Source organism: Pogonomyrmex barbatus, unplaced genomic scaffold (assembly GCF_055798465.1).
Source record: "Pogonomyrmex barbatus isolate J1 unplaced genomic scaffold, ASM5579846v1 scaffold11, whole genome shotgun sequence".
Lineage (NCBI taxonomy): Eukaryota > Metazoa > Arthropoda > Insecta > Hymenoptera > Formicidae > Pogonomyrmex > Pogonomyrmex barbatus.
Window position 1 is genome coordinate 4,173,582 of NW_028297107.1, and position 18,029 is coordinate 4,191,610.

At 42.1% G+C, this 18,029-nt stretch overlaps 1 protein-coding gene and 2 long non-coding RNA genes across 3 annotated transcripts in view; 2 read left to right on the forward strand and 1 right to left on the reverse strand.

Moving 5' to 3' along the window:
- LOC105425833 (uncharacterized) overlaps positions 1 to 18,029 on the forward strand; it is a 251,232-nt gene that overhangs the window by 37,641 nt on the left and 195,562 nt on the right. The window lies entirely within an intron of this gene.
- The window catches only part of LOC105425876 (MAP/microtubule affinity-regulating kinase 3-like), a 194,706-nt gene that overhangs the window by 37,291 nt on the left and 139,386 nt on the right, over positions 1 to 18,029 (reverse strand). Inside the window, exon 2 of the mRNA XM_089070794.1 lies at positions 798 to 926. Within this exon, the coding sequence (XP_088926920.1) occupies positions 798 to 926 (129 nt within the window). The remainder of the gene's footprint in view (positions 1 to 797; positions 927 to 18,029) is intronic.
- Positions 4,518 to 18,029, forward strand: part of LOC148937726 (uncharacterized) — a 146,087-nt gene continuing 132,575 nt past the window's right edge. The window contains exon 1 of the long non-coding RNA XR_016137953.1: positions 4,518 to 5,270. This is a non-coding gene — a long non-coding RNA (uncharacterized LOC148937726). The remainder of the gene's footprint in view (positions 5,271 to 18,029) is intronic.

Sequence of the window (18,029 nt, forward strand, 5' to 3'; positions counted from 1 at the left end):
ATCGGCGCAGAAAGGCTTGCAACTCAAAATAATAATTTCCGAGTTTACACTCGCGGATTGGAATCGATTTAATTCCGGCGAAAATCAATTCCCGATGCTTCTAGACGTGAAAACACGCGTTTATTTCGCGACGGGCAAACGACGCGTCTATAAAAACCTGAAACCTATCGAATAATTCTATTTGACAGGTTTCCATCTATATTATTCGTAAAACTAGATAGATTTGAAAATTGAGAGCGAAATAATTATTTTCGAACCCCAAGTTTCTCGCGAGGTAAAATGATTAAAGGGGTGAAAAGCTCTTCTACTTTAATATGTATTCTGCTGCTTCATAAATTCAGCTAAATGGTGTGTTTAATTAAATCCAGAAAGATGAATCATCATCTCTCTCTCTCTCTCTCTCTCTCTCTCTCTCGGATAGTATTAACTAGTATCTAGCATCGTTGAAAACTCAAGACATTCGCGATTTGTCACGGCATTCTGACGAACGTCATGTACCGGGTGAGAGTGGCGTGACCAAGAATGAGTAGTGTAGAATCTACGAGGGATAGTGCCTGTCACTAGGAGAGGGATGATGTGAGACGGAATGGCACAGTTTCCTTTTGACAGATAATGAATAGATCGTTAGACAAAAGTACAATGGACACAACCGAATCTTGTTGATGGACCGTGGTAGATCGTCTTTGTTATTAAGAACTCGATTAAACTTTCGACGCGGTTAGAATTAGAATAAAGAGATTCGATCAATCGTCGAAATTCTCTAAACCGACTGTAACCCTAAAGCGTTTCTCACTCACTCGAATAGTTTCGTAGAGCCTCACGATGCTCGGATGCTGCAGCATTGACAAGACCTTCGCTTCCCTCGTCAGGTTCTTCATCACGTAGTCCTTCTTGCCTTGTTCGATGTCTATTATCTTAATTGCCACCTGAAACAAGAAGCGAAGGGATTCACATAATTAATCGAGTGCGTAATCAAAGCAAGCTATTATTGCGTAAAAAAAATATATTGAAAGTGCTTTTAATACCTGAAGGTCTGTAAGAATTTATTGTTACTGAAATTTTTTATGTAAAAAAATTTTGGAAAATTAGATTATGTCACTTCGATTATTACTAATATTTTTATATCGTGTCCATCTGCACTGATGACGTGTATGTTAAAATTAAATCTCTCTAGTAAATCAAGACGTTGACGGAAGGTGAGTAAAAACAATCGGCACATATGGAGAGTTGAGAGAAAAATTTCACGTCAATATAGCGCATCTCCGGTTGAACAAACGCTTTATTTCGTGCACGCGCGAGATATTTCTTTTCCCGAGCAAAAAAAAAGAAAACGCGCGAGTTTATCCTTGAGGCTTTTAGGGATCAATCGCCCCGCGATTCTCTCCTCGAATTGCCAGCGCGTCAAACACCTTCCATATGCCTGTTTGAGGAGCAACGAGCCGCTTTTCCACGGCGCGAAGGGTGAAGGTGGCGAACGACAGCGGAAGAGGGATAGTTACGAGAAGATGGAAAAAAAGAGATGCCTTGGGATTCGAATACGTTAAGACGGCGCGCCTTCACGGTCCCCTATCCCTTTGATGTGCCATAAAGGCCCGGAGGCGGTAATTCGCACGAACCTAAGCGATTGAAACGGTGGACTCTGCCGCACCCCTCGGCAACGAGGGTGCGCAACGTAATGCCGAATTGTACTGAAGGGTATGCGAGAACTTGTACCGTCTTACACATCTCCCGTAGGTCAGAATTGGAGGCGTGGGTGGAGTCGCGGAATCGCGAGTAAAAAGCGTACGGCGTATCTGTTCTTCAATTTTCAAACATTATGAATTCGTTTCGAAAATATCAATAAGAACTTGCGCTCAACATAGTTAGCATTTTCGCTCGTCGCTATTTAATAGTTCGAAAAACTTTCCGCGGCGCGGCGGTTCGTTTCGAGGAAGACCCGAATCTTGCGTCCTCAAGTTTCCAAGTTGCTCGGCAGCGGCGGGTCGCATATCATTAGCGGCGGTGGCGCCGGCATCCTTTGATCTTCCCGCTCTTTCTGTATCGAGTGAGAAAGTGACACGAGTAGACGAGAGGTAGGGAGAGAACGGAAGAGAGAAGTAAGGAGGAAACGAAGCGTTCTCCGGAGCCGAAGTATGAGAGAGAGAGAGAGAGAGAGAGAGAGAGAGAGAGAGAGAGAGAGAGAGAGGGAGGGAGAAAGAGGAGAAGGAAGAGAAGGAAAGTGACAGAGGAAACGTAAGGAGGTAGAGGGAAGAGGGGCATTCTTACGCGTTGAACTCAAGGTATGTCCGACAGCCTCCCCAAATGATTTGTGGCGCTCTTCGCCAGATACAAGATACTAATTCTTTGGGCGCTGTCAGTCGACCAGCTACCGCTCGCCACTGTCGACTCGCTCTCCTTCTCTCTCCCCCCCTCTCTCTCTCTCTCTCTCTCTCTCTCTCTCCTCCTCCTCCTTCCGCCGAGTTTCTCCGTTGGCTTATCTCTGTTTGCATTATGTTACAACTCAGTCAACTGACCGCGCCGTTCCTCGTTCCGACGCTCCACATTATGACCGTCGCTTCTTCCTCTTTAAACGTTGCAGCACGGTAGATCGATCTCGGGAGTCCAAGATAATGCGCGATAATGCGTCAGAAGCGTATGTAAGAACGTTTCCAGATTGCACGGTAGGAGGGCGGTCACAATTACGAATTTTTTACATGTACACGTTTCTGCGGAGAGTCTCTTCCCCCTCGTCATCCCGTTTGATTCTCTTTCCTAGATTATCTCTGTTTGCATTCTTACGGCTCAGTCAACTGGCATTCCGCCCCTCGTCCCGCCGTTTCCTCCCGCTTAGGCGTTGTAGAATATTGGCTCGATCCTGGGCGGAGAGAGCCGTGATAGTGCACCGAAATACCGCGTACGTAAGTCAACTCTTCATAAAGTTTCTACATACAGACGTTTGGATCTCTCCCCGCGTCTCTATGAATCCTTTCTCGGTTTATCTCTTATCTTCGTATTATGTTACAACTTAATCAACTGACGCATCGCTTTTCATCTCATCGCTCTAAGTTACTGTTGCTTATTGTAAACTTTCTAAACCGTCAGCGGTTATGACGGATCGAATCGCGGAATTGAAAGCAAACTGATATCGATATAGTTCATACACTTTTAAAGCTCTCAGTAAGTAAAATAGAATACACGAAGACGAGTTTCAAATGTCTCTCTCTCTCTCTATCATAATTACGAAGCTTACCGGCGATAAATTGGCGTGACGATCTCATGATTTAAAGGTAAAAGAATTGACGCGAATTAATAGTCGCCATTTTTTTTTTTTTTTAATTACGTCCACAAATCTCCGCGGCTGTCACCGCGGCGCGTTTGCATAAATTCTCCCCGCGCGAAACAGTTTAGATTTGTCGCTGAATCGCCGAGACACCACGCGCGGCAATTCCCAAGCATATTCGTCGTGGTTTATATCAGTTAATGCGACGCAGAATCTTCTTTGAAGCCAAGATAAAATGGGGTCGAGAGGGCGAGAGGGAAGGAGGGGGGGGGGGGAGGGGGGCGCAGCCGCGCGAGAAGACGCGAATAAAGTAGTTCTATTTGCGCGGGCGAGAGAGCTGGGGAAAAGCCGAGTCGCGGGGCCGTAATAATGTTTGCGAAAGCCACATTAAGGTATCCATTTTAGAGATCGCTTACTAACGAATGTTCCTGCGTGGGTCGAGATATACGAGCGAGCCGCCCTACTACGGAGCTGTACCCGGGGCCCCGACCTGTCAAGGTCTCCCGCGGAGGGTACGAGCGCATGTATCGCGTGTATCGCGCCATCACCACGCGTTCATGCATGGATACACGAATACACGCGCAATCACCGCGTATCCTGTATCCCAATCCGCGCTACGAATCCAAGATGCAAGATTATCGTTATATAAGCCACACGTTGTTGCAGTAAAGTCGCACGCGCGCGGCGCAGCGAGACTCAACCTGGCGATTACAATCAGCTTTATACCTCTTTAATTTCGAATAAAGAGACGTGTATTTATGATAGCGAGTCGAACAAATAAAGGAATTTTTTTTTTGTAATTACTTTATTAGAAAAATCTTAATTGCAGAAAGAAGTGGTATTCAAAGAGGATCACTCGAATGTCGCATTTACATTTTGGATATCAAATTAATCTTGATAGTGAGCTAAGTTGCGGCGGCGTGTTTCATAGACTCGTTAACGTCGTCTAAGATAATGATAAACTCTGCTCGATTATGAGAATGCGTCTTAGAAAATAAATCCCGAGAAAGAGAGAGAGAGAGAGAGACATAATACACGTTTTAATAAAATAACGATATTGTAATCTTTTCTTTGAATTCAATATCAACAATAATAAATATTTGATACTTATTTAAGAAATAGTTTCTTTTTATCTTCTTTTTAACGAAAAATATACAAATTTATATATATATAAAATGATTTCGCTTTTAATCAATTCTTTAAATCTCGAGAGAAATAAAATTTATTTACTATATATATATATATATATATATATATAAATGGAATTGTGAGTCGCTACATCTCCTGCGATGATTTACTCTCATTTTCATAATTTATTAATATCAATTTCACTTCTCTCTGGAAACATGAAAATTTGAAAGAAATAATAATTTATATAAATATTTTTTCGACCGGAATACACAATAATAAATTTTATTTTCCAAATAACGTCCGATTTAACAACATAATTTAAGCGATTCAAAACCATTCGATTTTTCATTAAAAGAAAAATTGAATAATCTGCCTGTATATAATAGAGTTAAAATTTCAATGCATACGTGCAGCAATTAAATCGCGGTTACATTAAATTACGATATTTCCGGCGATATTTCCATTGATATTTCCATTACGCATTCAAAGCTCGTTCCCGAGAGGAAAATGGAGAAATACGCGAATTAATAATTATCTTAAGTGTTGCTAATGACTATTATAAAATAAAGCGCGAAATAATACACGATCTTATCTCGACGGTTTGAAACATACGCGGGACATGCGCAGAGAATATTCAACGTTTTTTTTGATGTTAACTATGTACGTATTTCGTAGTGTGGCCTATTGTAGTGTGGCCTATGTAGTGTGTCGTGCTCGGCTCATTGTTTATGTTTGCGTTTATATTGCGTGCTATTGTGTACTCGCGTGATCGTTACATTCTCATTCGCGCGGCGAGTTGCCGTTCCGCCGGTGTCGTCTTATTATCATCCCTTCAAATACAATCATTTCCAGCGTTAACTACGTAATCAACGATTATAAGGTAAGTATAATGTATTATTTTCCCGATTAATGACTCATGCCGAGGCATCATAGAGGCGGAAAGTAGCCAGGTTATCCGGATCCAGGTAATTCGCTTGAATCCATTTGATCGCGAGAATTAATCTGAAGAATTGAAGCAAAGAATAATGCGAAATACACGCGAATTGTGAGCTACCTATATTTCGTATCTACGATAATTGTTTCGATAATGACGCTCGTTTATCACGGGTCAAATGTATTTTCGTTTTGTACGCCTTGAATTTTTTACCGAATGTAATTTGTTTGTCTGCCCCGAGTTGAAAGCGTTGAATAACTTTGTCGAACATAGCTGAACGAAGTAATAACCGAGAAATCCATGATATATCAATACTTTAGTATCAATGAATTTCAAGTTTGAGTAACAGGATACTCAGTATATATTTTAAAACGCAAGTTTTTAAAGTCACGACGGTGAAATCGTATATTAAAATAAGATAACAATAACGATATTAAGTTTTAAATTAAATAATAATATTAAATTTTGGAAATAAAAATTGGGAACAGAGATTAAACGCAAAATGGATTTAAATAAACATAAAATATGGCTATATCTTGTTTAATTTAAAAAGAAATAAAATTTATATATTTATATATAAAAAAATTTAATATTTATTTCTATTTCTAATTTTTATTCTTGTTGCTTCATTGTGCGCGGAACCTGATGCGCATATAATACTGAAATCCGATAAAAAAAACTTTTATTGCTTTCGAATTCATCATTGACTCAACTTCATTAACTGCATTTATCGCGCGACATCAGGATGAAGTCGCGAATGTTACTTTCGAATCTTTTAGTCAGTAACGGGAAGTAGATTCGGAACGGATGAAGCCCGCATCAAGTGATGTCACGACGCGTTTAATTAGTAAGTAGAATCGTAATTATCGATAATTGAAGTGGTATTAATTAACCGTATAGTATAAGTTTGACGCTTGTGCATCCCTGATTCGCTGAAACGTTTCGTGAGAATCGTTTGATGGAAGACAAAATAACGACGGAATATCTTTGGATGTTGCAATGAATATTTGTCTCTAATTTTAACACGATTATTTATCCCTTTTTTATTGTCACAATTTTATAATATCCTACAAAATTATATTCGTCCTAAACGAGCATATATCATTAAAAGTGATGATGGAAAACTGTGATTAGGAGAGAGAGCAACAGGTACAGCAGCGGCTGGGAAAAAGTTGGACGCTGATGATCATTAAATTTTCTCCATCGTGTTTTTATATCGTTCGTTTATATTAATATTGATATTAACATGTTATATTTTGATATGCGAAAATATAAGAAAATATATTAAATATATTAATTACATATTATGTAACGAACAAGCGACAGATGTGACAAGGATGATAAATTTTCAAGTGACGTGCGGGTAAATACGATTCATACCCTATACCATAATATCACCGCGTTGATGAAAGGAGGGCATGAAAATCTCTCTCGCGATCGGGATTGGCGGGATCGAAACGTGACTGCCGGGTGTCGTCCGGCCGTTATCATAAACGAGCTGCCAATCGACCGTGTGTAGTTCGCCGCGGTGCTCGGTATATATATCGGGATGGGAGTAGCAGCAGCCCAGGCTGCTCTTATAACTCTCGCGCAATTGGAGGGCCGTAATTCGAAGCGAATAATTGACCGAATGGCGCGGCCGGTGGCGGCGTTTCAGAGGTTTACGGCCAGTGGCACGACCTCAATTTCGCTCCGGCAATCTCTGCCATCCTGCCTGCCTGCCTGCCTGCCTGCTTGCCTGCCTGCCGCCGAAAAGCCATGACCGCGTAAGAGAGCTCTCCCGGCACTCTCCGCGTCATCCTGGCCGAAATCCAAACCATCGATCGCCGACCGCGAATGGTCAGGCGATCAACGAACGTGCGGTACATCGTTAATACAGGGCCCCCGACGGATGGATAGATCGTGATAGCTCGTAGAAAATTTACTGCCTTAGCGCGAACGTCTTCGCGCTGATCTCCCTTCTCGTAGTCTTCGCAGAGATGCGAATGACTTTGGCAAGTGGTGAGAAATCGTTGATATAAAGCTCCATGAATGACCATATGAAAAATGATTCCGATAACAAGAGCAGATATTTTTTTAAGTCGAGATATATATATATATATATATATATATATATATATATATATATAGAGTTTATTTTTTTATTATTTTGTTGCAATAAATAAATAAATTTTGTGATAGAACTTGGAATGCTAATGACCGACTGATTTAACCGAGGGATGCGTAGCTTCAAGGTATACTTTTTTATTCGCGCGCCGACATTCGGGTGTTAATCTAATCGGGATAAATCGAACTTGTCCATTTCCATTCGGACGTACGTGTACATTTAATATCCGGTTATTCGTCGGTCTGGGCTCGGATTCGCGCGCGCCCCCCCCCGAGCCGGGGCTCCGAAATTAAAAACCCGTTCGTATGGTGCGACGGCTTCGAAAAGCTTCATCCAGGCGTGATGTACCTACCTACCTACGCCGAGAATCTATTACAACGTTCTCGTCGACGTTCTCGTCGGGGGAGGCGGAGGAAACTGAATCGCTATTAGGGCTGCACCCGGGGATTCCCCGTTACGCTTCGCCAGTTCCACCTGCCTTAGTGCAGGCGCAAAAAAATATGGAGAGTACGACCTGAAAAAAAAAATTGGGCTGCGCGTTCCTGCTCTTTGCCCCCTTCCTTCCCCCGTCTTCCATACAACGGATGGTATTGTGCCGTCTCCGACTAAACGTCGGAGAGATAATCACCCGAGATTGGAATCACCGACAGCTATATTTTCAAGATATTATTGAGTGAGAAACTCTTTTTCACATCGAGACAGATTCGTTCGCGCCGCAATGTTCCGCGTATAAATAGGCTTTGCTCTGGGTCTTCCTTTAAAAAGCTTATTGTCGGCTTCCATGTTTGATCACAAGCCGAATCGCGAGCCAACGCGGTAACGCTTACGTCGCGATCTATTTATTGCGAGCGAATTATAAAAATTAATAATCGCTGCTTCTTTGGATTTAATAATTTTAATAATTATAATTGAATAATGCTGAAATATACTTTTTTGCTTATCGTCCAGATGAAAAATAGATTAATTAAAAGAGTAATTTGCATATTATTTTTCTTCGAGAAATTAATTTTTATTAAAGACTATGTTGTACAAGCATCTAATTTATTTATTAAAATAAACATAAATTATATATAACTTTTATATATATAACTTTAATATTATATATAACTTTTAGTTTTGCATATAAAACGTTGGGCTTTTATCCTCGACGTCCTTATCCAGTCGTGGTTTTTTATTGGCACGAATTTACAGACGAACGTTTTCTTTACCAGAGATTTCAAGTCGAATACCGCGGCCAGGAGACAGATTTAATTACGTGGCGGATTGTAAATTTAAGAATTCACACGGTATGCGGCTGGTACTCTATCGGAGAAGTGCTGGGTCTCGTGGCGAAGGTGAGGAAAAGAAAACGAGGCAGGGTGGAAGAAGTGAAAGAGAGGAAAAAAGCGCATGAGGAAGGGAGGAGGAAGAGAGGAGGAAGAGAGGAGGGAGGTAAAAAGAACCAAAGTGGTTCCGACCGGTAGGAGAGCACCGGCACGACGGTTAAATTCATTAGGCCGACATTGCAATGGCGCGGACGACGATTCTGCGCGGAATATCAATGAATTCGTGGACACGGCGGAGCCGCGCGACACACACGCGGTATTTAGGATCCGGGCGATCGGCGGACATAAATCGAGAGATATCCGATAAAACGGCCGAAAAAAATACGAGTTGCACCCAGAATAAATAACGTACACGGGGGGGGACGCTGCGGTCAAACGTGGGGTTATGAATTACAGCTTATGAAAGGCGCGGCCGCGGGGGGCGCGGAAGGAGGGAGGAATTCCTGAGCGAGAGAGCGAGCGAGCGTAGGGTAGGAGGGAGGAGGGGAGACACGGAATAGGGGATGTCTACAACCCTCCGGATACAACCTTCCTTTTCGGCAACGAAATTCACTCGTCGCAGACGCCAATCGAAACGGAAATTTACTTTCCTTCCCTCGATGGCGCCCGTCCACCTCTTCGGGTTTCTCCTCGCGCCCTGGCAGTCGACCCACTTTCCGGCACGCACTCGCGCCCGCTATATGTTCTTGCCCTCCCCGTACATGTCGGTGAACACAGAAGCCGGCGTGCTGTTTGGATTGGTACTTGCTAGAAAAGTACAAAAGGGCACTGATAAACGATCGTCAGAGTTGGCGTCAGATGGCGAATAAGAAAGTAGACACTTTAGGGTAGAAAGATTAGGATTAGCGTTATTTAAATAATTGACTGGATGAGTAACATTATTATTTTTTAGTTATTGTGTATTACTATTTTTTTTTTGTAAATTCTTTATCTCATATAGCACAATGTTACAATATTGCAGCGATGTTGCAAAGTTTGTGCTGCATGGAACGTAACAAATGCGTTAATTGCTAAATGTTTATTAAACTGAGTAAGATGTGATGAAAAATGAAAGGCGAGCTATTTCAGCTTTTGCCTCAGGTAGTGAAAGCCTTAGATACGGTCCTATAGGTGTATATATTATCTCGGATGGATGCACAAAGGTTTAAAACCGGCCCTAGATAGTGTGAACGCGGATAAATCGGTTCTCATGAATGGCGCTCGTGCACCGTGAAGGATGGCGTCTCTCTCTTTTTTTTTTTTTTTTTTTTGTTAACGGAGAGGGTGCGATTGTTGTCAACACATTGTCGTTAGTATCTTCATTCGGGATCGTAATGCAGATGTGACGTACGAACCGGTGCGCACTGTTTTGTAAATAGAAGCTATATTGAATGGCATAATCGCTCTTTGTCACGAAAAGGATTCAATGCGAAGACGATGATAGTCGCGAATAAATCACAGGCGGAACTTTCGATATGTGTATCATCTTCGAATCGAGTCCTATCTCGCAAACTTACGAAAAATTCGACGCGCTAAGGCGTGTGCGTGATGTACGGAAATGCTGACGTGGTCGGAACATGACCCTAATCCATAGCTCGGGTCCGAGGGTTCCTGCCTTAGAGCACGAATTCGTCTTATTGCCAGAGACACCAAGAAACCGTGAACACTCATCAGACACGCGTCGTTTCAGAACGCTCCACTTTATCTCGCCAATTTGTCTTCGAAAATTGAAACGTAGTCGATTACACGATTTCCAACTGCTACTTTTAATATCTGCACTGTAATTACAACTAAAGATGCACGACGAGTTTTAGCAGCTCGAACGATAGAGAAGGAGAAATTGGCCTCGCCAAAAGTAAGGTGAGCACACTTTTTGTTTCTCGCGTTGTATAGAAAATTAAAAGTGACTGTTCGCCACGTGGATTCGCGAGAAGAATATTCGACGAGGCGGGCCGATACCGCGAAATACACTTTCGATGAGAATCGGATTTCCCGCTGGGCGGTAAGAACCTAATCCGGTACAACATTTTCCCAGACGGCAAATCTGATTTGCTGTCTTTTCCACCCGCCCCTTTCGCCCCCTCTGCCGAAAATCCCCTTTCCGGCGCATATACGCGTGTGCCTCCTTTGATTTAAAGCAGAGAGAAAGAGGGGAAAAAAATCGTTTCTGTCTCTGACATTTTATTCGAAACGCAGATCGACAGCGAGCGAATGCAATAAGAAGGCGCCGCAGCTGAATGCGCCACCGTAAAATAGGATGAACGCATGCGGAGACGCCGTGTGTACCGGGAGAGAAAAAAAAGGGCGGGATATGAGAATTAAACTGGAAATCCCGTGACTCGTACCCGCCAATTTTTCTGATACCGCGAAATCCGCTTTCGCCGATCCCGCAGATACGATAAGTAGATAAGAATCGGTCAGGGTTGCTCAATGTTAACGCTGGCTTAAACTCGTGCCCTCGGATCTTCTTGATCTCTCTACTCCATCGCTACTTTTTTTTACGAAGGAATAAACCCTTAAGTGATTGCGTAAACGAAGGGGCAATACACAAATTTATAGGCCTAAATATAATTGTCCGATTTCGTTAAACTTAATATAAGACTATTCGGAGCGTACACGCGTACGCGATTCTCAACGTTTAAATAAAACACGTTCATCGAATTGTTGGAAAAATAGTGCAAGCTAATTTCCGATGTAAAAAAACGAGGGACCTTGTTTTTGATGTAAAAATGCAAAAATAGTGCCGATCGAATGCAAGTGCATTGAATAACATCGACGTTTCTCTGCGCTATGCCGAAAAAAATCATAGCAAAATGTGTTTTCCGGCAACAAAAAAGGTTGCTTGTGACTCGCTCCATCGTTCGTCCAATTTTCCTGATCAATTTCCGGGCAATCAGCTAAGTGCCTTCATGCTCGTCACATGGATGCACACGCGCTCTGTACGCTAGATAGGTAGGCAGGTATCGGTATCGATGCATACGCCAGTGCGTTTAACACAAGAGAGAGAGAGAGAGAGAGAGAGAGAGAGAGAGAGAGAGAGAGAGAGAGAGAGAGAGAGAGAGAGAGAGAGAGAGAGAGAATCTGGCTTTTGCGCGGGCTTGTTTATTTTACCTTTTACCCTCGTTAAGCCTCGGGAAGCCTTTGAAAGGCCGTGAGGGATCGGGCGAGCTCTGTAGGTACTTTGAAAAATGGGGATCAACGCTCAGCCGACACGATAATAACTTCGGGTTGTTGCACCCAAATTTACCTCGCTCGGATGTACCACGGACGCCGATGTAAATATCGTGAATAGAGAGAGAGAGAGGGAAGGGTGGGAGGAGAGAGAAAATGTGAGCGAATACCGAGTGCCCGCATGCGAGACACCGTGTATCCACGTATCCGTATCCGTGAAAGAAGTCGTAATATCGCGATTTTCTGCGGTATCCGAGAGAGTTGCCATTCCACTCCAAACGCGATAAGCCAGGTTCAAACGAAGATGGTTTCGTGCCAAAGTCCTGGTAGATTTGATCAAAAAATTCCACCAGTGTTTTCGGCATTTTGATGTATTTGCGAAAGCACGTGTGAAGTTCAGATGTAAATAGAGCTGTTAAACTTGTCTTTTGAATTATATAATGATATTATATTTTGTTTTTCATGTATAATTTATTTTACAACTGTATAATTAGTGGGTGAAGTGTTTTTAATTAATACGCTTTAGCTCTTATAAATAGACCGAGCGTCCTCGTTAATTTTCTTCACAAACAATGTCTTACAACAAATGCGCGTTTACATCGGAAACTATTTGTCGCTTTGAAATAATCATCGTGAGCCCTTCCGGATCACCGAATAATAATCTATGTGAAATCGTGCGATTTCACAATGGTTGTTTTCAGTTAAGAAATATCGATGGATGCATTAAACTTATGACGTATTTATTACGAATAATTATCGAATTAATCATTTAATTACCGATCGTCGGCTATCGAAATATTTGATTACAAAATCGCGCGTGTTAATGAGGTGACGAATGGGATTGGGTGGAGGGTGTCGTGACATAGGGTCACGAATGCAATATATTATGGAAGCGTGGAGATCTACTCCCGATTGTATCGAATTGAATCACCAGGGACTCTCCTCCTACATTCCCAGCCCATCGTTCACGACGACGGTTTCCCCAGGCCATCTCGGATACTTAGCACCCCCTTTTGAAATTTGTCGTTTCTGCCGTAACTAAGAGACTACGACCGACATTTGTCAGGGACAAGGACGGCGATACGTAAAAAAGAACGTTCCTCGATTAAACGAAACGCGAGATGGAATTAAATCGTCCCGGGGCGAGCCTGCGAGCGCGACGCGAGAATAGCAAAAAACAAAATGGATAACTCTGACGGATAGTAAATTAAAAGATAAAGATCCCAGAATTCGAGTTTTTATTATCAAATTAACATAGTGCGTCGACGTGAAAATTATATCACGCCCAAAATAGAATATAATTTTTTTTCCAAAGATTAATTTCGATTAATTTCATTTTATAAAGAAAAATTAGGATTACAATTTTATCGCCGACTTCCGTTGTTCATTGCTACGTAGATCGATATATTTAGAACTGAATTTATAACTCGCTTACATAAATCCGACACGTGTCTATGACAATTGCGCGCGACAAAATTGCGCCCGTGAATCACGCATGCGGAAAATAACGCACGTGTTTTCCCATGAATCGACGTTATCGCCCTCGTTTGAACGTGCCAATTTAGCGCCGGCGACGGCGCGAGCGCGCGAGATGAAATTTTTCTCCTTTAATTCGTGATACCTCGTCGCCATCACCGTCACGTAGTCCGCACATACCTAATGGCCCGAATTTTCCGTGACATCGTAGATTACGGGAGAAGGGCGACTTTTATTACACGAGACACGGACCTAACGAAACTGGCCGTCCACTTGGCTATTCTACTCACGGATCGCCCTTGATATTATCAAATCCCGGTTCTCCGGCGGGAAGGGGACGGGGGCGGGGTGGCGCGGGGGCCAGCGGGGGGTGTGGTAAATTAATCCGGGAGTTTTAATTTTAACAGACGCGCCGTTCGCGCTACGCTTTCCCCAACGTGCGGTTTGTTATTTTAGATGCTCGTCTAACTCGCGCGTACGTTTTACGGCCTTATGAGAGCCGGCCCGTGAAATACTTCCTACAAAATGTTGTTGGCACACGTGCTGCGTTTACGACTTGCGTAACCGGCGAAAGTCACGACGTACGATCGTACACGTATAAAGTATTAACATGCTGAATTGGTGCGCGATCGCGATTCATCTAGATCGTCGTATATCATCGATGATGGATCCAAGAGGTAACCGTGAGAAATATTTCAAACCTTGATTCGTACGATTTAAATAACGTAACGTCATCCGTTATATCTAAGAAAATTTTATTACGTGGAATTGTGTTTTCCTCAAACAAAAATAATCGGAATATCGAAATTAAATTGGCGTTGACATCTCGGTAAGATTGATCTCGGATCGATTCGAAAATGAGTCACGAGTGCGACGAAATGTCTTGAATATCGTATCGCGCGAACTTTTTCGGGCTGATCAAGAGATTTGCGACTTTTGCGATACTTCTAACTCGCGAATTAGTATTCCGAGGCGTCCACCACTGGAGCTTCTGCTATTTCGTACGAGTCAAGGCTCGTACGAAGAGACCACGAGATAGGACTCGTAACTGTGATCCGTGGGATGCAAGATACGGCGAGGAGAGACAAAATCGAGATCGACGTGGCTCGGGCACAGGGGAGACGGAAAAGAAGAATAAGAAGCGAGGGGAGGGACGAGGGCGCGGAAGGGCCTCGGGTTTAGGAGTACAGTTGGGCGCGGACGTGACAGCGATCAGGAGATATCGCAGATCCAGGGATCGCTTTTTTTTTCTCTCTCTGACGGCCCTCTCGCCACGCGGCCGGAAACATCGACGAATCGAATGCACGGACAGAGTTATTAGGACAAACGTGATAACAGCGTTCCACGAGTATGCAAAGGACGCGCGCGAACAAGGCGAAGTGGATATATTGCCACTCGTAGGATAGAGAGAGAGAGAGAGAGAGAAACAGCCCTCGAGCACGAAATATCGCGATACGAGAGAATCGATCGACGAATCGGCCGACATGCAGTCCGACGACGACGATACACAGGGCCGGCTTTGAAAATCAATATAATGCCTCATGATGCCTCGGTCGCAATTCCCATATCATAATTAGATTACTAGGGAGCACTGACGTATCGTTAATTAAAGTTTTCTTCTCAATAAGATGCTTTTCTGTTATATTTAATTATAATGTAAATAATAAATTGATCAGGAAGGACGTTATTTACTTCGTGAAATAGGATTACATTATACCCAATAATGGGTTTAATATTTTAATTTAAATCGGATAATTTCATGATTAATAATAAAGGAAAGATAAAATCCATTTTGCAAATATGAGTAAAACAGCTGATGGTCATAAAAATGTATGAAAAGGCGAGGAATAAAAAGCTGGCCCTGACTATATCCTTCGTATACTTCTTAATGGATATTAAAATCTCGTTAATGGTTTCGCTTCGTACGCGCGATACTCGTCTTGCAGAATCCTTTCCCTTATTGAAGAAAAACTCGAGATCGGAGGTAGATCGTCCGTATACGACGTTGTCGTAAGTTTGCTCGGCGTAAGAATTCGTAATCGCTGTCCACGTCGACTCTGAGAAATAGAAAGACAGGACGACGTACGAATGGAGCGAAGGAAATACACATAAGAAAGAAAATTTGTTTTTTCCTAACTTGCTTATTCGCAATCTATCAAATTGATCGTAAATGAATGTCTAATATAACCAGAAATTAGGATTCGTTTTTATTTTCATTAACACGAATATTTCAAAATTATTAAACATCTAATTACTTTAATCTTTGTAATTAAAGATTCTTGATATAACAATTATTATTACAAAATATATTTTACTGTAATTACATAAAATTTCTAATATTTTCTTTACATATATAATTGAAAAAAAAACATCAGGAACAAACGGTTGTTTCAAATCTCTTTCGATTTTCTTTATCTAATTTTAATTTAAATTCTCCTGAATTAGCTGTCTGAAACATCTTACGTTTTCAACTGCGAAGCTTTCACGTCTGAACGTTTTGAGAGAGATATTTGTTAACAGCGAATTCTACATGAATAATCTACAAATCCATCAACATCCAGCACGTCACATCTGTCTTCGCGGAGACGTAGTCTCATAACTGCAGACACGTTTAATGAAGATAATTCGGCGGAGGATAATGCGGAATTACGCGAGCCGAGAACCAGCGTGTCTGTTACATTTAAAGTTTAAATTCGTTTGATATTATTCCTCTCGACAAAATAATTTAATTCCATTTTGCTTGAGAAGTGTTCTGCAAATTTATAAAGGATCTGTAATATTTCTCAAGGGATAGGTAATAGATAAATGCAAAAGTACTGCCTACTTACAACATCTTTCCTCTCTTCAAATAACCTTTCCCTTGGTAATATCATTTTCTAATAATAGCACTTTTATTATATCAAGAAATGAGAAGAGATACGAGTAAAGGTAAAAAAAAAAAAAAAAAAAGTTAAAATTCCTCTTGATAGAAGCTCAGTCGCCGATGTAAACGTGAAATTTCGAAAATCTATATATTGACACGCTTTCAGCTATTAGCCACAATGAAATCCTAGCCCTAGCCCACTTATTATCCTCAGGGGGTACTTCTTACTTATTAGCCCGCCGTTGTTTCTCCCTCAACGACACCGAAACAACGCAGGAGGATTTCTCTTTCGAACTCACTCTCTGTGTCACACGATAACCGCGTGTGTACACTGCCGCTTCCCTTTCGTAATACGGGCATCGTGGCGGATAATACGAATCTCGCACGCACGCACGGTCGTCGACGGTGTTACCTCTGTCTCTCCCCCTTTTCCTCTCTCTCTCTCTCTCTCTCTCTCTCTCTCTCTCTCTCTCTCTCTCTTTCTCTATGTCTCTGTACGAACATCGCGATACGTGTGTATTCGGGAGTGCCGGCCGTGACGGATGAGCGCGGCCGAGCTTCGGACAGGGCGTCGTGCTCGGGCTCCCAAGGGATCTCCGGCGCGAGATTGATGCGTTATGGGAGGCGATCGCAGCGCAACCCATGCATCGGCAATGACGGCCCCGCCTCGCCGCCGCGCCTTTCCTCTCACCGCTCTTTTCTGAATTCCACCTATCCGCCGATTCTTAAGAGATATTCTCCGCGAGTCGATCGAATACTGACGAGCTGCGAGTTTTCATTCGGGGCGATGTTCCAACGTCTTGCTCTCGTAGACACACAAGTAGACGAACAAGAATTAGTAATTTACAAAGATAATCTGGACGGTAAAAGTGAGAGTTCCGTTTCTACATTTTGCAAAATTACGAGAAAAAAAATTTATTTTTTTATGAAAGCGCGAAAAGTAATGGGAAGGAGAGATTCTTCTTAAAATTAAAGTAAAAGAAAAATGACTGGCTTTCGATTGCCTAACATTTTGTAATCACGCGTCAGAGAAACCGCGACGTTCTATTTTAACGCGCGGTCATATATCGTTCTATGTCGAGAAACGGATAACACGTGGTCGCTTGAGCGTAAAATCGTGCTTTTTAAGATTTGTCGAGCGATGAGATCTGTCTTTGCGCGGCCCTCGTCGCCGAAGAAAATGGTGAGAAAATCTCGCAGTTACTGACGGAAATAGAAACGAATACTAAATCTTGTGAAAAAAAAACCAACGAACTTGTCTAAGATGAAAAAGCCTGAAACGAGCCAATATATAAAGAAGTCTTCTTAATTAGCAAGTTAAATTTTGAAGATGTCAATCAGAAGCATAGCTTTCGCACTTAATTACGAGAACTTTTATAATAAATTAATCCACAAGTCGAACTTTAAATATCAGACCGACAATTTCTATAATTAAAAGTCCGAATTTTTATGATAAATAAATTTTTATTCATGATAGTCATTCTGAGCATTAAATTACTTAACTTTCTATATCCTTTTGGGATAATTATTTAGAATAAATCTTTCGTAAATTTATTTGTGCGTCTCCCTAAATTAGCGGTCGTGCAATAACGTACATGAATATGGCTATCAAATAAAGATCAATATTGCAGATAGCAGTGTCGTACGTCCGTTTTGTTAATTGGAGTCACATTAAAAATGCGCGAGCTCGGAAGCTCGTGAAACGGGCGATCGCTTCATTAGACACCGGGCGGGTAAACGCAAAGCTCGGCGGGGCCGGGCATAAATCTCGATGATAACTCGTC